Source organism: Embiotoca jacksoni, unplaced genomic scaffold (genome assembly GCF_022577435.1).
Source record: "Embiotoca jacksoni isolate LCO1_2020_lvr unplaced genomic scaffold, fEmbJac1.0.p SCAF_1, whole genome shotgun sequence".
In the NCBI taxonomy this organism is placed as follows: Eukaryota; Metazoa; Chordata; class Actinopteri; family Embiotocidae; genus Embiotoca; species Embiotoca jacksoni.
This window is the reverse complement of record NW_027185229.1, coordinates 12,919,065-12,942,264: the sequence shown is the minus strand read 5'-3', so window position 1 is coordinate 12,942,264 and position 23,200 is coordinate 12,919,065. Positions and strand designations below refer to the sequence as shown.

Here is a 23,200-nt window from a genome sequence, read left to right as displayed (position 1 = left end):
CCACCTGATCCAGTCCTAACTATATGCTTTATCAAAAAGGAACGTTTTGAGTCTAATCTTAAAGCTAGAGAGGGTTTCTGCCTCTCGAACACAAACTGGGAGCTGGTTGGTTCCACAGGAGAGGAGCCTGAAAACTGAAGGCTCTGCCTCTCATTCTACTTCTGTAAACTCTGGGAACCACAAGCAGACCAGCGTACTGAGAGCGAAGTGCTCTGATAGGATTATATGGTTCTATAAGATCTCTAAGATATGATGGAGCCTGGTACTGTAGGGCTTTGCAAGTCATCAAGAGAATTTTAAAATCTATTCTTGATTTCACAGGAAGCCAGTGAAGAGAAGCTTGGTAATATGGCTTTTTCTGAACTTTAAAAGGGACATTAGGTACGGTGCAGCAGAATGTCAATATGAGACTCCCTGATATGTTCAGGCCATGGATGCATTAAGGAGAAATAGGTACTGTGCTCAAAGATGGCATTCCATTCAGTACTATGAAAGTATCTCACTGGCGGATACGCCAACAAAGCCACCATTGTCTTCCATGGTGGCTTTCATATTTTTGGGCCCATACAGCATTTGTACTTCAGTTTGAAACGTCCTCTGATCAAGCCGGTTGACTTGGATCACAGACGGTTGAAAAGGACAAAATAGTTTTGTCATGTCTCTTGTCCCGTTAATGGAGCGAATAGGTCAAACATGCAGGGCTTGTTACACACTCAAAAATATGATATTCAATTCAATTCAATTCAACTTTATTTATATAGCGCCAAATGAGAACACAGGTTATTTCATGGCACTTAACATATTAAAGTCCTTACAGCAAGACTTTACAATATTATACAGAGAAACTCAACAATTCAACAATTCCCAATATAAATAAAGTTTGACAGCTGCATCTTTTCCAGAGACTGTATATGAAAAAAAAAAAAAAAAAAAAATGCTTTCTGGACATGATGGATGCTGAAGCATTTCACATCCCAGCTCCCTTCTGTGAGGTTTGGGCCAGGAATGGTTTGGTGAACAGATCAAAGTGTGTAATACACCAGCAGTCCGCTAGAGGACAGCATGTCAACGTGAAGGCAGGGCTGTCACCCACGAGAAACTGACGTGGATTCGTTTAAAGACATATTTTCCAAACCCTAATTAGTTTTGGTGCCAAAACCTAACTGTTGGGAGGGAAATTCTCTGGGAAAACATTGCCTTCGTCATTGTTTTTTTCTTATATAGTTCAAAAGTTTTGGCTAAAAGCAGTTTAGATTCTAAAATAGAGGCGCAGCTCTTAAAAAAAAAAAACAGATGCACGTCCGTGGTTATGCGTCCGTGCGCACACTGGAAAGAGAGAATCACGCACGCACACGCATGTATAGAGACACATTGACAGTAAACAATAGATGGAGAGGGGACACCTGCTCACTTGATACGGCATCCTCCCTACCCCCCCCCCCCCCCGCCCCCTTCATCCTCCCTCCTTTTCCTCTATTCGGATTCAGTTCAGGGCTCGGGTCCATGAGTAGGTTGGCCGTGCATGTCATGGCAAGATCCAGTGAATGATGATGAACTGAGCAAACGCGAGCGTGTGCGTGAAAGGTAGGAGGTGGCATGTTTTCTGAATCACTCCCTCTATCTGTCCTTCCATTCACCTATCTCCATATCCGTCCACCTATCCCTCCTCCTCCTCCTCCTCCTGATCCACCTCTTCCTCATGGGTGGTGTCGGCTTGAACGACGGCCCACGAGCTGTGACACACACACACACGCACGCGCGCACGCACGCACACACACACACACACACACACACACGCACACCTCCGCAATGTGTCACCATCCATTCCACCTGCCTCCTTCCGTCATTCCCCACTAGACGCTCCTTCCTACACTTGCTCTTCCCCCTCTCCATCCTTCAGTTTCTCATTTATTCATCTATTTGTCCTCTCCTCGTCTTTTTTTTTTTTTTTTTCTCCACCCCTCAATGTCCTCAATCCACCCCCCCCCCCCCTCCCCGCACCTCCCTACGCTGTGTGTCACCGCTGCCGGGAAGAAAGAAAAATGCTCCGGTCGAAAAAAAAAAAAAAAGAAAAGAAAGAAGAGACAAAACAGAGAAAAGAGGAAAACAACGTAGTGAAGGCTGGAGTGTGTTTGGAGCAGAGCGATGCCTCCGTCCACCGTGAGCCGGACTCTTCTTTGATGGAATATCCCGCACAGCGGAGGGAAGAAGGAGGGAAAAAGAAGAAGAAGAAGCAAAGGAGTACAAGAATAACAGGATTAAGAAGACAGGACGGCCAGCGCTTGCCTCAGGGGGGGTACGGACACACAAAATGAAAAGAAAGAACAAAAAAAAAAAAAAAAAAAAAGATACGACATGCTCTTGCCAATAATGTCTCTAACGACTTTAAGTCCACTGTCCCTTTTGGCGATTTTCATTTGGGTTTTTTGATCTCCGTCTCTCTAGCTCTGTCTTTCTCACCGAGTTGTGTCCACAGGCTCTGTTTGGGACTTTGACTAATTGTAAAACTATTCTCCGGACTCAGGCGAAGACGAGACTTTCTATTCCCTCAGTTTCTTTTTCATTCGAATTAATTCCCCCCCCCCCTCCTCCCCCCTGCGCAGACCCTTAAAGAGCCCCCCCCCCCTCTCACTCTCTCTCTGTAACTCTTACTCTGACTCTGTCTCTCTCGATCTCGCTCTCCGTGCCCCCCCCCCCCCACCCACACACACACACACACCCTACACCCTTTCTCCATCTGTCCGCCTCTGAGAAGCAAATAATTGGATGTGGAGATTGGCTTTTCTGTGGCTGAGCCAGAGGATTGTGGCTGCACGGCACTTGAAACACACACACACACACACACACACACACACACACACACACACACACACACACACACACACACACAAAAGAAAATCCATTTACATACACACGTACACCTGGAGCTCAGGCTGTGTGGTTGTGTATGCATTTAAAACGGGAGTGCTGGACAAACTGTAAAAAAAAACTTCTTCAGTCATTTTTGAACAGTCTTTGAAGAAAAGGTCAGGTGTTTAATCTACATTTCCAACTTCTGTCTCTCCAAGTATATAGTTTCACTTTTACAAAAGGCTGAATCATTTCCTTGAATAGCTGGACACTAGTTTTTTTTTTTTTTACTCAAACAGCAGGAAATAGTGCATTTATTGGGGATTATTTTCAGCCTTGGAATGAATGCACATACCATAGTCCGGTGAGGTTTTACAGGATTTACAAGTGTATAGGTAAAATGGGCTGAAAAAAAAAGCTGCGAAGAAATCATTGTTGTGGTTTTAATAGTTTGTAGGCAACGATAGAGTTCAATGGCACAGGCAATATATCATTATTATTATTATTATTAATAGGTAAATTCATTATTGGTTTGTTCAACAGACATTTTCTTCCTCTTTCTGTCTTGCTCGGAGTTGTGAACATCAACTTGTTAGTTTACCGAATACAGTCTGAAGGACTCAGTTATGAACAAAAGTGATTAGATAATGCAGATTTTTTTATTTTTTTATTTTTTTTACCGAGTACATTTTTTGCTGAGCGAGAAGCAACCGAAAGAAAGAGAGAAAGAGTGTGGCAGCTCGAGTGGCCGAGAGACATTTTAAGAGATTAGTGGCAGAGGTACTTTCCCTGTAGAGAGGGAGATAAAGAGAGAGAGATGAAGAAGACAAAGAGGAGGCTTCTGGGACAAGGAGACATAAGATGTGTTGTGATGCCGGTGGGTTAAAGACTAGTTGATGGCGTAGGAGACAGACACACACACACACACACACACACACACACACACACACACACACACACACAGACAAATACACTTACAGATACACATTTATAAGAGATGTAAAGCTGCTCCCGCTACACTTTATGCTTTGAGTAAGGGTGCCAAGTCTCAAGGGGACAGACGGGAGACCTTTCAGAGTCATTACACACACTCAACAGACACACTTACACCGAATTAGACGCCTCAACACATCTCACACACTTAACACACCCTCATAAAACCACAAATTGAACAAGAGGGACTCTGCTTCAGTGGGACCCTTTTCACGTTTTCCTTTCTTTTTTTCAACGATTTCTTTTTTTCCTTGTACTGTGTTTCATTATTCACTCTCTCTCTCTCTCTCCTCTTCACCTTCCTGCCCAACCACACATCTCCCTCCTCGCTCTTTCCTCCTCCTCCTCCTCCTCCTCCTCCTCCTCCTCCTCCTCCTCCTTGTTCTCCTCCTCCTACCTCTGATGCTTTAGCTCCATCCAGTCCAGTCTCATTGTCCTCACACATAACACCTCGCTACGGGATGTGTGTGTGCACGTGCATATATGTGTCTGTTTGCGGACACGGGTGCAGTCAGTCATTTCTACACGGCAGCACGGCAGAGCGTGTGGTTCCTCCCTGAGGTGAGTGTGTGTCGTCTCCTTATTCAGCAATAACCTTTTTTTTTTTTTTTTTTTTTTTTTTTTTTTTTTACACTCTATTTTGATCTGTCTTTTAGTTCTTGCGATGCTGTCTAATTTTGATCGCGGAGACAGTTGCAGTGGTGAAAAGTGTGTTTGCAATGGTTTGTGTGTGTGTGTGTGTGTGTTTGCATTAACAGGGGTCAAAGGTGCTGGCAGTGAACATTTGAACAGCTCCAGGATTGGATATGGAGCTGAGAATGTGGCTCTGCTGGTGTGATTGTGAGCAAGTGAGTGTGTAGAGATGCTTGTATGTGTGTGTGTGTGTGTGTAGCCAGAGGGTGCGCTTGGCTCAGTCTGTGTACGTGCTCTGCTTATGAATTACTGACCACGGATTGAGTCTTACTACCCTGTAGATCACAATTAGCCTGCCTTCCTTTTGTTTTCTCCACTTTTACGCCTCTTGATTTCTTTCTCTACCGCTGCCTTTTCTCATTCTGTCTGATTTGAGTCGTGCGACTTAATTGACATACCAACTCATAGGCAATTACAAAAAGCTGTGTGCTTAATAGAGTTTTCACACAACCAGTGATCTTTTCTTTCATGTTTTCTTCATTGTTTGTTGCTCTCTCTTTCTCTGTCACAAACACACTCTCTCTCACACACACGCACACACACACGCACGCACGCACACACGCACACACACACACACACACACACATACACACACATACACACATTCCATGGCAGATTTAAATATTTCCCGACGGGGATGGAGGACGAACAGAAATAGATATAATTCAAAATCAGGACAGCAGCTACACCACTTGAGACTCCAAAAGAAAAGAAAAAAAGTTCAAACATTAGCTGCAAATTTACCAGTGGAATTACACGAAGTGAATATGCTGCGGTGGTGTAGAATAGCTACTCTGATTTTCTTGCCAAACCCAGCACTGACTTTGGCCTCAATGCTGGACATAGGAGGGACAAAAGGGCATCTCAATTTTGGAGATGTTGAAAATGGTAATTGGAGAATGAGGTGTTTTTTTAGTTCATTTTCTTAGCAACACCCATGAAATATTAATACAAATAAACAAACAAAGATATGTCCTGATACAACAAAATGGCTTATTTGCTTCATCGAAACTTGGAACTTTGAAATTTCTGACAGTTTAAGCTGCATGGATTTGTCTGTTCTGCGTCTTGGCTGCTGCAGTAGCTGGCTGCCGATGGATTAAGACTCTTAAGACCGGAGTTAAGATATAGATCTGGAGTTGGTGAGTTTCTGGCCATCTGTCTATCTGCCTGCCTGTCTGTCTGCATGTTGTGTCTGTATGAGCGGTCTGATTCGAGAGTAGCGATAGGATAGGTCACAGCCCACCGGCTGCCTCCGGCGAGAGAGAGAGAGAGAGCGAGAGAGAAGGAGGGCAAGACAGGGATATCAGAAAGGAAGAGGAGGAGGACGAAAGATGGAGCAGGTTGAATGCGTGTGTGTGCTCATATGCCAAATTGTGAGTTTTTGACGATGGTATGGGAGATGAAGCAGGACAGAGGTGGAGGGGTAGGATAAGACGTGCTGAAGGCTGGATAAGCAACACCTGGCTAGAGTGAGAAAATAAAAGATTAAGGGGCATAGAGGCGGGTGAAGCCTCCAATGTCTACCCACTGTCAGGATGAACATTATATCAGGACTCCCTCATCCTCTACTTCCAACCCCTACCCCTGTCGTCCCAAACAAACTGCCCTTTTCTTCTTCACTCTCCTCTTTTTTGTTGTTGTTTTGTTTTTGATAATGAGCTGACAAGCGAAGAATAAAAGAAGACTAAATACATTCCAAACCCTCCTGCGTCTATAGTGAGGAACGAGAGGAGGAGGAGCAGTAGACGAGTAAGTCATGTCATGCAAGGTGATTGCTGTAATGAAATTATAAATGTCCCAAAAAAATTATTTATAAAGCAAGTATAGTTTTCCAGAAAAGTCAATTTTCTGGAGAAACTACACAGCTACACTTGTGGAAAAAAGAGGGAAAATCAAAGGGGTGAAGTTTGGGAACAAAATTGGAATTAAACAAAGATTGAAGTAAGACATAATTTAACTTGAGGATTACATTCTTCTTTTTAAAGATCCAGATAGGCTAAAAAAAAATATCAAAAGTAAAGAGTCTCTCAGCATGTAAAACAATCCATGTTCACATTTTGTCCACAATGAAACGCTTGTTTTTTTCATGAGAAAAGGCAGAAGTAGTGTGATGGTTTTATAATGCCAATAAAAAGCTGAACAAGCTTTGTAATGGTACGTCGAGACTGCATTTTTTTTTTTTTTTTTTTTTTACCAAAATCCAACAAATATTTCTTTCAACGACCCAAGATACTTGTGATACAAGTGGTTTTAGTAACTTAAACTTAAACCTTACCTGAATGGAAAACTACAATTTACTGGAATTGGGTTTTGTTTTTCTACCCGTGATTGTTCTTGTGTTCATGCCATATTATTTGGACTATAATTATTAGGGGCTCTAAAAAAAGTAGAACAAAATTTCACTTCATAAATCTGAATTTGTTATTGCAACAACGATGATTCCCCCCAGCAAAATTTGTGCAAAGCCTCTATCATTGAAAATTACACCAAATTCCAATATGAACACTCATTCAGTCAATATAGCTACTTCATAATTAGGAATACTTAGTTTGGTGGAATATAGTTTAATTATGCATAATGGGTGTCTTCACGTTCTGTGAAACTTTGACATAAATCTAATCTTAGAAAGTTATTCATTTGTTGTAATGTCCTGTCTAACATGTTTAGTTCTTAGTTTGATACAAGTGCTTCTAATAAGAATTAGGTTCTATGAGAGCACCATTATTGTGCAAATGTTAGTACAAAAAAAAACCAACAACAACAAAAAAAGTAATTGCAGAGGTCATGCTGCAGATGTAAAGTGGAAGAACTCAAAAAAGGGAAAGTAATATATAGAATTTTAACAGGGGAATTCATGAATGCTGGGATTATGCTGCATCGTCAGAATTGCTTGGCTTGCTTTGGCCGTCTTCAATTATTCTGCCTACTAGATAATTAATGGTTGCTGAGTATTACACATACTGGAGGCCTACACACATGCACGCACGCACGCACGCACGCACACACACACACACACACACACACACACACACGCGCGCGCGCAGTGACCACACTCGGCCAGTGATTTTAGCTGTGGTAATTAAAGAAGCATTCGTGGTGAGTGAATAAAACAATCAATCCCTCTCCCTTTCATTTGAACTTGACCCTCCTCTATTCTCTCCTTTTTTTAATTTATTTTTTATTCCCCTCTTTTATCTCCTTTTCGTTTTTCTTTTTTCACCCATCCTCATTTTACTCTCCTCGTTGATCTGTTTTTGTCCTTGCTACTTTCCCTTCCTTCTTTCCTCCTTCCTCCTCTCCACCCTCTTTCCTGCTGTTTCTCTCTTCTACCCTCTTTTCCTCTTTTGTCATTGTCTCCATTTTCTTACTCTTCACCTCCTCCCTTGAGCTCCATCCTCCTCACTCTCCTTTCCAGTATCCCCCCAGAGATAAAGCAACGTGTGCAAGCTGTTGCAGTAAATGCAGCACTCGTGTGAACAAAGCTAGTTTAGCAGGGATCAGATACGCGGCGTGTATGTGTGAGCGTGTGTTTGAGCTCGCACATGTAGACTCTTGGAAACACACACTCTTTCAAACACGCCTTGTCGACACGGCAGGTGTTGCGTCAAGATAAATGAGCCGTCATTAGCCAATCGGGTCAGCCGGTGGGAGGGCGATAGAATACCAAGAACCGAGATCAGCTTGTGGTCAAGCCGCTGACAGGGGAGATGTGTGGTATTTCTGTTTGTGTGTGTGTGTGTGTGTGTGTGTGTGTGTGTGTGTGTGTGTGTGTACTTCTTTGTGAGTGTGCGCTGCGCGGTGATATTGAGAAGGAGGATTCCCTGATTAAATTTGAGCTCTCGCAAAGTTTTGTTCTTTTTCCTCCTCCTCCTCCTCACTGCACAAGCTTTTACTTCCCATGCTTGTTCCATCATTGTTTTCTTCTTTCACCCCCCCCCCCCCACCCCCCCTACCAGCGCTCCTCTGGGAAGTGGAGGAGGGCTGAAGATTGTTGTGCTGCCGTTTGACAGCGTAATTGGTATCTTCAGCCTGTTGTTTATGTCTTCATGCTGCTCGGCAGAGTGAAGAAGACAGAGGCTGAGGAGGGATTAAAAAAAAAAAAAAAAAAAAAAAAAAAAATCCAAAATCAAGTTTACACCACTAAATTTTTGCCTGAAAAAAGTTCTAGGTCATATTGTTTTTTTTTTTTCTTTATGTTTTCTAAAACACTCCAGGGAAAAGGCTATGGAACCAATTAGAGAGAGAGAGATAGACGGCCATATATTCTCATTACAGCACTATAATCAATCATTGTGTGTGTGTGTGTGTGTGTGTGTGTGCGTGTGCGCGTGTGCGCGTGCGCGCGCGCGTGTGTGTGCTTGTCCTCTTAACATTTCCACCAGGGCTAACGCAAATAGATTTACGTATAACATGCTCATTCTCACAGCTAATGTGCAAATGGGATGGAGGAAGGTAAATGATCAACCCCCATGGAAATATAACAAAACTTTAATCTCCCTCAGTCCGTCCTTCGCTCTGTGAATGTCTGCCATGTGTGTGGGTGCGGGTGTATCAGGATGGCCGCTAGCTTTCTTTGATCGCTAATCCTTTCTCTGGCCTGACCGTCCCCTATTTCTTTTTTTTTTTTTCCTATGCCCATCTCCCTGCTCTCATCTCCTCTCATGTGCTCGCCTCACACGGCCCATTGCTATGCTTGCATTGTGAGCGGCTTACAGGCAGCTATCTGGGGCAGGGTGCGCTCTCTCTATCTCTTACTGACTCTGTTTTCTCCCCCTCCTTCTCAACCCCTGGTTTACTCTTCAGTCTGTCCGGGATTTTTTTTTTTTTTTTTTTTTTTTTTTATGTGATTTTTGCGATCAAAAATGCTGCTTTTGACTTTCTCAAAAATTGCAATGCCATTTGTGCAGCTTGCAGGTGAGTTCGTTATGGTCAAATTATGGGCTTTAGAAAAATTGCAAGTGGAGACAAAAAAAAAAAAACGAGTTTTTTTTGTTTTTTTTTTAGCACTACCTGATAAAAAGTAACCGTATTTTGTATATTTTTTGAACTTATAGTTTGAACTTATAGTTTGAACTTATAGTCCCTATGGGGCTATAAGTTACAAACAAGGCATAAAAGCGACAGGTTGACAGAAAAGACAGTCCGTGACTGCATTACAAAATATAAAGCTACATATGCTGTCAAAATAACAGCTTTAAATGCTGTTTACTTAACATTAATTCACCACATAGGCCTACAGTATGTATGCATTAAAACCAAGTGCAGTCTCTTACAACTTTAAGTGTGTACAACATTTATTTCACACACAGTATTCCTCATTTCCTACAAACCCCGTCACTTCCGTTTTTTCCGCTTGGCCGATACAGTTGGCTTTGCTGAAAAGGAAGCAGAGCCTCAACGATTGTAAATGAGGAGTTGTTTTGTTAATAAAGCGAGTTTTGTTTTAAAGGATAATTTATGCAGTAATACTTTTACCACAGCCTCTGTTGAGGACATTTTTGCAAAATTGCTATTGCAGAGATTGCTTGAATTTGCGTTATTTATTGCAATTGCAAGATCGCGATTTCCTGGGGGGACTGATATTTATCAATCCCCCCACTAGTTCTGACCAGTGCAAATTGAGGCAAACAATATATTTTTTTTTTTTTATTATTGACACTTTATTGCAGTTAAGAAGGAAAATAATTGCACAAACACACATACTCACAAACAGTCAGTGCATGCGTTGCTAGCTAGCTACAGCTAAAACCTGTACAGTCAGTGCATTGGCTGTTTGGAATGAAAAAGCAAGCTGGATAGAAAAAAAACACTCAATGGCAAAGGCAAAATATATATATATTTTTTAAACAAAATCTGTATTTTGGATTTTCCGTGATGTGTCTTTTTGCGAGGTTACCACGTCTACCCTCATAATTTTGCCAGCCGAGACCCCCAGAGCCTTAGCTTGCCATTCATTTTTTTTTTTTTTTTTTTTTTTTTTTTTTTTTAAAGAAATAGTGTCTTTGCTGTAAGAAGTGGTCGTAGGAGAGATTACAGTGAAAAGTGATATATGTGAATATTATAAGAAGATACACCTGTTTCAATACAACGAAGCCTGGCTGAGTATCTTCCCTCATTAGTCTACGATTGTTTTCTCTGCATTCTGTTTCTTTATCTGTCCTTTTCTCTGCTTCTCTCACCCAACGTGTTTGAGTATCACTGTGACCTTTTTGTCCTGTTTTCTGTTTTGTTTTTTTTCTTTCCTCATTTTCAGGTAATCTGTCCAGCCAGCTGAGGCGAGAAATCTCTCGACTGCAGCACACATACACAAACACTCTCTCAGTGTCTGTCTGTCACACTCTCTCTCTCTCTCTCACACACACACACACACACACACTCACACACTCAAAGCTCCACAAAGGCTCCTGCCAATAAATTACAGCCGTATTATTCAGCATATTCATAACTTTGCAGAGGTGCTCAGTGCTTGGCCAGGCAGCTGTAGTGCTACTTAGACCTCGTAATCTCCCTGTTTCTGCATCGGACTCAATAAGCCTTATTCCCTGTTGGGAACCTGGAGGTTATAATTAACATACCTCTCACAGCCTCGGTAGCACCTCGGTGGTTGTATATAGGAGCGGTGTTGCTCCCAAATGGATCGAGAGAGATATCTACAAAGGCAAACAGAGTATCACAGAGACAGCAATATCAGGGAAGTTAAGAAGGATTTTTTTTTTGTGGCGTAACAGGTAAATTGTATTGTTTCTGATAGTAGGCACAATCACATTTCAGATTGTTCTGGTTTATTTTAAACCTGATGTATTTTTTTTTATTAATATGGCAGCTTTGCCTGTGGGTCATGCAAAATCTACACTATCCACTTATGGTGAAATGACAAGTTGCACAAAACAGTGAGCAAATCACATGTCGGGGCGACTAGCGTGAGGTCCCTGCAGCTTTCCAAACAATATCGTTTGTACATGAAACATTTTAAACGTCATTCTTGAGTATGGCCTACCGTAAACACAGAAATTAGAATAAAGCTCTGGATAGCTTTCAGTGGTAGAGAGGTCATTGCAAAACGAGCACTTAAAATGACTTTTTACTCATTGTAAGCTTGTCCTTCCTGTATGGAGAGCTGAACGTTCTACTCCATCTACTGGACAGCAATGTTTATCAAAGCTACAAGTTCATTTGTTGTAGTTTCACACTTGAGATTACTTCTCATCCATCCATTAACAGGCTTTGGTTTACAGGGTATTCTGGCATTATATTTAGCTGTTGATTATCTAGAAACTCGACCTCAAACATCTAAACAAACCGTTATGCGAACATCAATGTGCAGAGGGTTCAGATCAAACAGCAAGAATCCCTGGATGAAAATCCACGGCTTTCCCAGGTGTCTAAATTCTGTGCTTACATTCATTAAGACTTAAAAACAAATTCATCATGTTAAAATCTGTTTCTCCGAAAGCTGCAGGGAGCTTGCACTCGTCACCCTTATATATACAACGTTCACATGCTGTTTTGTGCTCCTCCTTGTTTTCCCGAATCCCTACAACAGCACTAGGGAGTGTAAAGTTAGCATGGAACTCAGAGCCACAATAGCCACATTAATTGGAAATAAGGTGGATTTGAAATAAACCAGAATTCTTCTTTCAGGCCAGCATAAGCCAAAAACCATCTGATTGGTGCAAAGTGTTATCGAGTCACGTTGAAGGCAGAATAGTGTGTTTTGATTTGTTATGAACAGCCGTGCTTGTAGTTGAGGCGGCAAGCCTGTCATCATATAAAAAAAGGCTTTTCTGGTGTGGTGGAAGTGGTTTCACACATTAGAGAATATCAAATAATTAAAATAATAATGTAATCTTATTTAGTATAATATTAAGCCTTAAAATCATAGTGTTTCCAAGAAATTACAATTTTCAGTTTACCAGGTAGTTTCATTTGTTTCTAAAGCAGTTGCTGGATTTTATAAGTCTCTATAACTAATGTATTATCCATAAAAAGGCACATCCCCTCCCCAAGTTTTAAGTAACTTCCTCTAGATTCAAATAAATTAGCAAGCATCAGCAGTGGGAAGTAGTGGAATTATCTCACCCCATTTTTTTTTACCTCTTTATTAAAGTGACCTTTAATAACAAAGTTTTGAATCATAGGTGAGCAGTATGGAGCCGTTTTGGGGATAGGGTGGATAGATCAAGGAGCCGGTGGAGGTGTGTGTGTGTGTGTGTGTGTGTGTGTGTGTGTGTGTGTGTGTGTGTGTGTGTGTGTGTGTGTGTGTGTGTGGGGGGGTGAGGGGGATGGGGGGATGGGGACAAGCACAAAGCAGTGCCCTGTGGAGAAGAGAGAAAGCTGCAGTGTGTTAAGGAGTCAATGGACTCTTTGTTCACTGGGCCTGGGAGACAGTTAGCCATGAGGGCAAACTGAGACTCCAATGCACTAGTGTACCTGTAGACACAAATATACTTTAAATACCTAACCCTAACAGGACATCATTCAGTCTCCTATGTACCTGGTTCACCTTCTTTAAAAACACACCAGTTTTTCTTCTTTCTCGCCATATATGCATCTCTCCGTCCCACTTCATCCCACCTTCAGACTGGGGTCTTTGTACTGGAAAAACAGAAACAGTTTCCACGGCTTTGTCAGCCCTCTCGCTTATCTCGGTTTGAGGGGTGTTGGTGGGTGGGAATTTTTACCTGGGCACCAGACAGAGGGCATTTTGTGTTGGACAAGGGAGCAAGAGACAGGAAGAAAGAGAAGAGAAAGAGAGAATAGGAGGGGAGAATGAACTGAGAGCGGGTGGAGGGGAATGCAACCGATACAGGTAAAAGCTTTGTGCAGGTCCCAAAAACAAGTGCAGGAATGCAGCAGCCACACTAGGTTCAGTGATGGTACAGAAAGGGTAGAACAGGGGTTCGGGCTTAACACCAAGAAAAGACGGATAAGGAGACCGGAAAGAGGGCAGGAGACAATCTATGTGTTTAACTTGATCCGAGAGCGAAATAGTTCATCTGCGGTAACAAAATGAAAGAGAGGAGGGAACTAGAAAGGACTGCAGGATTGCCGCTGATTGTAAGAGATACAAGATGTAAGTAAAACAAGGCTTTTCTCATTTTTTTATGAGCTGTTCTGCTTCTGAAAACGTAACGTGTGAATGCTGTGAGCTATAATATACCTCCTCTAAAGTGAAACCGCTGTATTTAATGACCCAGAATAGCTGTACATGAAATAGAACACTTAGGGATAAGGGATATCTGAGGCTGTTTTAGAGTAAAACTTCTGGTTTATCCACCAGTTACAACGTGTACAGAGTGCTTGATGGGAAATGTTCTAGACGGGGGTTTCTCAGTGGCTACTTAAATTCAATAAGAAGTCAAGCACATGTCAGCAGGAATCACACTCACATACATGTATGAATGTGTGTGTGTGTGTGTGTGTGTGTGTGTGTGTGTGTGTGTGTGTGTGTGTGTATGTGTGTGTGTGTGTGTGTGTGTGTGTGTGCGCGCCCGTGCATGTCCAAAGGCTGGCTCTGTATTAATAATAGATAAAGGTCTAATAAGCTTTCCGTGGAACGTCTCTGGGCTGTTGACCATTGGGATCAGCATAAGGATTCTGTCATTCATACTCAAAGGACCAACACTTGGCTTATCTATCCTTTTTGCAGACAGACAGACACACACACACACACACACACACACACACACACACACACACACACACACACACACACACACACACACACACACACACACACACACACACACACAAGTGCACACACATACATGCATTCACTCATACGCTTGCAAACGCTCTTGCAAATACTGATCGCCTTATCTCGTCTAAACAAGAAGATAACAAATAAACCACATTGTCTGTTTCCACAGAGGATCTCGATAAGACACAAATCAGCTTACACAGACATGGATAAACACACACACACACATATATAAATATATGCAATCACATACAAGGAGTGAATTTTTACAGGGAAGAGGTTAACAAAGATGGATTAAAACCAGGATGGTTGACTTTGACATTAATCCTACTTGCTTCATACAATCTCTGAGTGCCCATCTTGCTTTATTCTCAAACCCTGCTCCCTTGATCCCTCATTTCTTCTTATCTCTGCATGTCTTTCCAGCCCTCTGACCTTCCCATCCCCATGCCCGTTGCTAGAGCAGCCTCTTGAAAAAAAGGAATTCCCCTCCAAAATGCAAAGCAACTCTTTTTTTTCACCAAATACAGAGGAAATTTCTTGATATTGTATTTTTGTTTAGTTATTAGTGACCTTAAATACTGAACGTGTGCTTTTGCCCGCACTTCTTGAGCAGTAATTTGCAGAGTTCCTACTCTGTGTGGAAAATATCAGGCGGCAGACAACAGCTGATGAGCTTAGTTTATCATTGAAATTAGATAAAATAAATATATACATGGATGTCACCAGTTCTGATACCTCGAGTTTTTCTATGGCGCAAGTTTTAGAAGACCAAAAGCCAGTTTGCAAACTGTCACAGAGCATTTTGAAGGAAAGGAGGAACAACCTTCAACTTATCTGTGCAGATCAAAGACAGACATCTGGATCTGTACACAGTATTCCATCATATATATGACGATCTGCCCTCCATTCAGGACTTATACACATCGAAAGTCAGGAAACAGGCCGGTGGCATCTCTGCCCTGGACACCCGCTGTTCCAGCTCCTCCCCTCTGGTAGGCGCTACAGAGCACTGTGCGCCAAAACCACCAAGAACAAGGACAGTTTTTATCCGCAGGCCGTCGCTCTTAAACACTTAATATGTTAAATATGACTGGACCTTTTTGCGCTACACCCAACTCCATCAGCATCATTTGCACTAGGTGCAATTGCACCGTTGTTTCAGGTGTATATATGTATGTATGTATGTATTTTTTCATAGCTGTATATACGTCTATTTATGTTTTATATGTCTGTTTATGTCTGTCTGTTTTTTTTTGCACACTGAGAGCTCAAGTTACAACCGGAGTCAAATTCCTTGTATGTGTTAACATACCTGGCCAATAAAGCTGATTCTGATTCTGATCTATAACCATCACATTAACAACCTGTCGAAATGTTCGTTTCCTGTAATGGTAACGATATTGTTAGTAAAGTGACAGCTGCATCTGTTGTAGAACTGCTAACGTCCCCAAAGGCTAATGTGAGGTTGTATCGGCGAGCGTGTTTATCACTCATAATAGGAGCTGGGCGCTGCTTGTGAAGTTAGAAGTTACAGTCTTTTCTGTTCCGTCTGTCAAAACTTATTTTTGTTTGCTTGTTAGTGTTAGCACATTGTGTGTCGAATTCGAACGGTACCGGTACCTACTCCCAATTTTTTTGGTATTGTGACATCTTTAGGTCTGATACACAACCACCTGTAAAAAGGCAAATGGTAATTTTTTACATTTTAAACAATCAAGGTAAAACGTGTTAATTACTTTTCTTTAGAGGTGCTTGAAGGCAATTTTTGTTAGTATTAGACAGAGCCAAGCTAACTCCTTCACTGTTTTCAGACTTTATGTTAAACTATGCTAACTTGCTAGTGACTGCGGCCTTATGTTTTATGTTCAGATACGATTGTCAAAAAGGTTTGTGCTATGATGAGAGCCAACTTTAAAATATATCGCCCACTCGTGCCCCGACCTGACAGTCTTGGGGTGTCATACAAATGATAATGATTATTAGGAGTCAAAATTGATCCTTTACTGATCAGCTCAGTACAAGTTTTAAAAAATTGCAAGCCAAAATGGTGTCCCTTGGCCACATTTCAGCAACATTGTGACTCTATTATGTTCTCATCTGACAAAGTTACCATCATGAAAGTCAAATGTGTTTCGTAGTTTGCAGACGCCATTAGGGTTTTCATGGTTGATACAGTGTTACAGTGTGCGTTAAAGTGCACTCCTGTAAAGTAAACCATTTGAATGCATGAAACACAACAAATGTAATGCGTTTACGTAGATCGCAAAGAGTGTTGGCTAACATAGTAAGTATAAGTATATAGTCAATTTTGTAAAGCTGAAATATTTATTTTTAATTTCTTTATGGCCTGAAGATAAATCCATAATCAAGCGAACTGCTCTGACGAGCCAAAACATTGTGAACAACCTCACTGCTCTGAATTGCAAGAGAAAGAACTCTAGATAACCTCCGAAGGTGCCCTGTGGTACTGAGCACCAAGATGCTGGCAGCAGATGCTATAATTCCTGTAAATTATAGATTGCAGCTGCACTGGTTCAGATGTTTCCCAGCACACCCCAAACACTGTCGCAGCTTCATGATTTGCCCCTACTTGGACCCTTGTTAGTAGGTACACCACAAACCTTGCTTGTTCACAGATGCTCCGAGCCAGTCGTGTGGCCAAAACAAGTTGTTTTTTGTCAAACTTGTTTTGGTTTTTACACCTGCCCATTGCCTCCACATCCAACAAGCTGACTATAAAAATGAACTGTTCACTTGTCATCTAAAATATCCCAGACTTTGGCATTCGCTGCTAGTATGAAATAGTAGGTGTAGTCGCTTTCTTGAGTTGTGAAACTTTCTATTCAAACTTATGTTCGTATATTAATAAGTTCATGTAAAAATGATTAGTTAATACATTGTTGGGGGATGGTATTAAACTCTCTGTTTAATATAATCCACCAGTGCATTAATTGCTGGAGTTACTGCCTGTCAGAGCTGACTCAGCCAATTAATCATCATATTTACTTATTTCAATATATTATTTCATTAATTTATAAATGGAACTTTTATCAGAGTATATTTAACTCCACTGTAGATATCCTTTTTCCGCAGTCAGTATCGCTAATAAAAAATATTGGTCTAACCCAAGCTTGGATCCCATAACGGTTGGTTCATGCATGTAGCCATTCTGTACTTGAGCCTGTGGCTGTTCATTTATGTGTGTATTTGTGGATGCACGTGGGCTGCTTTTCCTCCCTCTCTTTCTGTTAACGTTGACTCATCCATTTTTAGCCAGTTAATAATTCAGAGGGTCTGCAGGCTGTGTTTTCATCTGTCTCATCTCTGTGCTCGCCCGTGAAAGAACCCCTAGAAATTACACACTGCCAAAACAAGACAATGACTCTGATGGTTGGCAGTGTGGCTGAGGATGGAGAGTCAGCGAGCGGTAGGGGTGGGGGAGGAGAAGAAGAAGAAGAAGAAGCGAAGAGTTTGTGAGTGAGTGGAAGGAGAGATTGAAAGACAAGAGTTGAGGGATTGGAGCATACATGGGAGACAAGAAGGGTACACAATGGAGATAGGTGTCTCAACACTGTTGTAAATCCTCTGCAGGGCCTTGTAAGCTGTCAGACAAGGCAAGGGTGTTAAAGGCATGACGTGAAAGAGCTGCACACGATTACTGACACACATGAATCCTTGGGTGGATATAAAAGTTTACTCCTGCTACCAGCGTGACTGGCTCACTGCTGTGTTTTATGGCTTTCTATTCCTATGTGATTTTCTCTGGCCTGTCACATAGGGTCTAAAGCCATTGGGTACAGAGTGGGAGATCTACAGACGAGGATTAGATGGATATATGAAATGGCGGAGGGGCGATAAAGGCAGAGCACATGGAGGTTTAATAGCATATATGTACATGCACACACACACACACACACACACTGCATGGCCCGAGGCGTTTTTGTCTCTGCTTGCAGGCAGCCTGGAGTCTGGCTCAGCTAATTGCCCCCATATGAGACAGGTTGAAGCTCGCATCAATCCCTAAAGCCACACACACACACACACACACACTCACTCCCCAGCCAGAGTGCTGCTGACTCAGGTTGGTATTTAATGAAGCTCTCAGTTTCACCTCACATCTCCTAATCTCAGCAATCATTTGTGATTGGCTGCTAGCATGCTAGTGAAAAAATGTTAACGTTGGTAGTTTTGTGAGTTTTAGAGGTAGAGACACAGAGGGAGAGAGAGGGAGTAGTTGAAATCATATGGATGTGGTGAAAAATGTGATGGTAAAGGAGTTTTTATCCTTGTTGAGTGACATGGCTCAATAGACTGCCATGCCAATCTTTACGTGTGTGTGTGTGTGTGTGTGTGTGTGCGCAAATTTCTTTCAGCTGGTACAATGTCGAAAACAAAAGTGGGGACAGAGAGCGGGGGAATAAAATACAGCAATAGTCCGGCCTTTTCTTTATTGGTGCGGAAAATTCACAGATACTAAACCACTGGAGGTTAGAGAAAGATTGTGGTTACAGTTTATTTAAAAAAAAAAAAAAAAAAGCAAACATTAATTGCGATCTAATTAATTCGATAATATGGGCCTGATTTACTAAGATCTCAAATAAAAGGTACTAAATTTCATGTTTTTTTTTTTCCGATTTTGCACCCGTTTTGTGGGTGATTTACTAAGAGTATTTGCGTCACTGATATCAGGTGCAAATCACTGTATTTAAATGAGGGATTTGCATGTGTTAAAGTGATTCCAGCAATGGAAAACAGAGCGACTTCAAAAGGAAATCTAATCCCATTGAAATTAAGAAATATAAATATATCAAGAACAAAATGCTATATGGGACATTATCAGTAAGAAAGTCTATGCCATGGGGAAAAAAAGAAAAAAAGAAAAAAAAGGCTTAATAATAAAATGTCGGCAATTTAGCCTCTAAAAAAATGCCTCTATCAAACACTGAGCAGCAGGTGCAGCTCTTTCTGTGATAGGCAGGTGAATTAGTGTCATTCGGTCCCTCGTGAGAGGAAGGGAACAGTATGCAGCCTACAGTGCATCCGGAAAGTATTCACAACACTTCACTTTTTCTACATTTTGTTATGTTACAGCCTTATTTCAAAATGGATTAAATTCATTTTTTTCCTCAAATTTCTACACACAATGGCCCATAATGACAAAGTGAAAAAAGTTTGTTTAAAACTTTTGCAAATCTATTAAAAATAATGAACAAAAATATAACGCGTACATAAGTATTCACAGCCTTTGCTCAATACTTTGTTGAAGCACCTTTGGCAGCAATTACAGCCTCAAGTCTTTTTGAGTATGATGCTACAAGCTTGGCACCTATTTTTGGACAGTTTCTCCCATTCTTCTTTGCAGGGCCTCTCAAGCTCCATCAGGTTGGATGGGGAGCGTTGGTGCACCTTGCTTCACCGTAGAGATGGTATTGGTCAGGTGATGAGCGGTGCCTGGTTTCCTCCAGACATGACGCTTGGCATTCAGGCCAAAGAGTTCAATCTTTGTTTCATCAGACCAGAGAATTTTGTTTCTCATGGTCTGAGAGTCTTTCAGCCTTTTGGCAAACTCCAGGCAGGCTGTCATGTGCCTTTTACTGAGGAGTGGCTTCCATCTGGTCACTCTACCATACAGGCCTGCTTGGTGGAGTGCTGCAGAGATGGTTGTCCTCCTGGAAGGTTCTCCTCTCTTCACAGAGCAACGCTGGAGCTCTGTCAGAGTGACCATCGGGTTCTTGGTCACCTCCCTGACGAAGGCCCTTCTCCCCCGATCGCTCAGTTTGGTCAGGCGGCCGACTCTAGGAAGAGTCCTGGTGGTTCCAAACTTCTTCCATTTACGGATGATAGAGATCACTGTGCTCATTGGGACCTTCAATGCTGCAGACATTTTTCTGTACCCTTCCCCAGATCTGTGCCTCGATACAATCCTGTCTCGGAGGTCTATAGACAATTCCTTGGACTTCATGGCTTGGTTTGTGCTCTGACATGCACTGTCAACTGTGGGACCTTATATAGACGGTGTGTGCCTTCCCAAATCATGTCCAATCAACTGAATTTACCACAGGTGGACTCCAATCAAGTTGTAGAAACATCTCAAGGATGATCAGTGGAAACAGGATGCACCTGAGCTCAACTTTGAGTGTCATGGCAAAGGCTGTGAATACTTATGTACATGTGATTTGTTTTTGTTATTTACAGTACACACGCAAACCTTTAGTAAATCAGGCCCCATATCTTTCGCATGAGAGTCTGACATTTCATGTGGCCATCCACCGAACCGACTTCCACATCCTTGCTTTCTACCTTGCTACATAAAAGCTACACAATATCCTACATAGGCAATAACTGTTGCACACAGGTGTGTTCAAAAGACTTCTAGGTGAAAACTCCTCAATAGCAGTGTTTTGGAATGTTTTAACATCCCCATCTCCCCATCTCTGTCTCCCCTCACAGGTTCACAGTGCATCAGATAGGCCATGCCCTTCACGTGCGCCTGCTTCTGTGGCTTGAATGAATTTTGCCGCAGGCAGAAAAGGAAGAAAAGGGAGCAAGTGGAGGAAGAGGAGGTAGAGCAATGGAGGGATCAGGAGACAGAGGTGTGACAGCAGCGCAAGCTGAGCTCTCCTCACCTTCACCAGAGATTTATCCTTTTAACAGACTGGGATGTGCAACCCGAGTTACTGCTGCTCAGAAGAGACTGTTTGATATAATGTCTGGGATATTACAACAGGGGTGGTAAAGGGGCTTTAGCATGCACAGCCTTTTTTTTTTTTTTTTTTTGAAAATTCTGAATCAATTTGGCCTTTTTGAATCAGATATTGTATCTTTTCCAGTAGTATCTATAACTAAAACTTCAAATTCGACTTTTTTTTCATCTCTATAACAGCTTCAACTCAACCACCACGAGGCTGTCTAGAGACACAATCCTGAAGATGAATCAGATTGATGAAAATAAAAGCCTGTGAACTCATCCCCGTTACCCATCCCTGCAGCACTCTAATTTCTTCTTGGCAGCTGACGGAAAACTTTGCTTTTGCTGATGTGATTCTAAAAAAAAACCCAACACATTTCTTATCTGTTTGACAATTTTTTTTTTGCCATAGCTGTTGTACTGTACAATGTGTGAAGAAGAGACAAGACTCTAGAAATCCATTATTTCTCTTAGTCACACTTCTCAGCGACAACCCATCTCTCCCATCTCCACCTTCATCGAAGCTCCCCTGGGGAGGCTGTATTGGAACCAAAGTTTGGTGGAGCTCTGCACCTCCTCACCTACCTGCTTATGTCAGATCACCTTAGTGAAAACTTCAGCCAAGTGAGAAAGCGTACAGTAATTTCCACAGTCACCCATGAAGGGCTGGAGCCCGTCTCGGCTTTTCACGCTGAGCTAGGCTCCATCCAAAGGCAAGCAGCTGTCCAATCAGCAGCTTAGCTGGAGTGTGAAGATGGGAGTCATAGGTCAGACTGAGAAACATGGTTTGTCTGGAATCTCTCCTCTGTTGCCGTATCATCTCTGTCTTATTAATGACCAGACAAGTAATCACGAATACACACACATACTGATACAGACTCATCGATTAATGTCCCCCCGGTGGGAATGGAGTGTCTGTCGGTAAATGCCACCGCGGTGCGCTTTGCAGCTGTCACCTGTTCGAGTGTATCACTCTGCAAGCGCGTGTTTGTGTGTGCACCTCTGTTTCTTCTTGGCTGCAACAATAGACTTTCAAAGACGAAACAAGTGGTTAAGATATCTACTCGGCTGCAGTGGTACAGCCTTCCCAGAATGCACATTCAGACACAAAGACAAAGACACGGGTCTCATTAGCATGTGTGATTATGCATGACACGTCCTGTCAGACAGTGGAGATGTAATTAACCTTTTCCAGCAGGAAGCAGATGCCTGGATGTCACACACAAACACACACAATGACATACACACACAGACACACACGTCTGCTGTCAGGGAAACAAAGCCAACGTCACGGTGTCACGGAAACAAAGCCCCAAAAGCGCCGCCTGGCACTCTGTGATAATCCCCTCACGCATATTTACATTCAGGGCTTAGAATACGCCTCGGTGCCACCATCTCCAGCCCTTGCCGCACTCCACTCACACTCCCCACCCCCACCCCCTCCTCTGCCTTCCTCTCTCTCTCTCTCTCTCTCTCTCCTCTTTGTCTACCTTTTGGCCTTCCACCTCATTCCCCTGTTTCCTTCCACTATCTTCCCCCCCCGTCTTCCATCTTTTACATCTATCCTCAAACTCTCTCCTTGGTCGAATTCATCTGTTTATTATCAGTGGATAGTACATGGCCTTGCATGACAGCTCCCATAGATTAGCCTCCTCTCTCTCCTTCTCCGACTCTGGATATCATGGATTTCTTCAGTCGGGCAAAAAGCTGCTTTACGACAAGATTAATGTACAGCCCTGATTGTGTCTGTTGATGTGTGCCTGCGCCTGCATGGAAAAGATTGTGTGTTTAGTCATTCTCCCACTACAAGCAGCGAAATTATACAAAGCTAAAGCCATTTCACACTGCAGAGCACCTATTATGATTCACTGTGTTACGATGGAGCCGTAATGAGAAAGCGAGAGCATAAGAGGAGGACAGGAGAGGAAGAGAGAAAAAAAGACGGTAATGAGAGTGAGAGTTGGATACGGAAGAGGGGGGCTAATGCTTGACAAAGCAGTCATGCTAATTGGATACAGTGGATAACTTTCTGAGGCTGGGGATGAGTATCTGTGTGTTTGGATGGTGGTGGTGGTGGTGGTGGTGGGGGGTGGCAGCCAAAAGAACAGTCTGATCTGTCGGCGTTGCAATGGTTTAATGCTCCCTCCATTTTACGTCTTTAATGAGAGGAATATTCTCTCCAGTAATGACGAAAGACTTAGAATTGGCAACGATATGTTGCTCACACACATGCAAACGCACTCAGGGATAGTAGGATGTGGTGTTGGCGT

At 42.3% G+C, this 23,200-nt stretch overlaps 1 protein-coding gene across 3 annotated transcripts; it reads left to right on the top strand.

The window, feature by feature from the left end:
- Positions 1-1,804: 1,804 nt before the first annotated feature.
- On the top strand, positions 1,805-23,198 carry LOC138211744 (uncharacterized). 3 transcript variants are annotated; one of them, XM_069171957.1, is made up of 2 exons: positions 1,805-2,296; positions 20,693-23,198. In XM_069171957.1, exon 2 carries the CDS (start codon positions 20,716-20,718, stop codon positions 20,839-20,841), a length of 126 nt encoding a protein of 41 aa, XP_069028058.1. In that variant the 5' UTR covers positions 1,805-2,296; positions 20,693-20,715; the 3' UTR covers positions 20,842-23,198. The 3 variants fall into 3 exon arrangements, with proteins under 3 accessions (XP_069028058.1, XP_069027994.1, XP_069028141.1); XM_069171893.1 differs by having other exon boundaries at positions 1,805-4,404; XM_069172040.1 differs by lacking the exon at positions 1,805-2,296 and adding an exon at positions 13,597-13,612.
- The last annotated feature ends 2 nt before the right edge of the window (positions 23,199-23,200 follow it).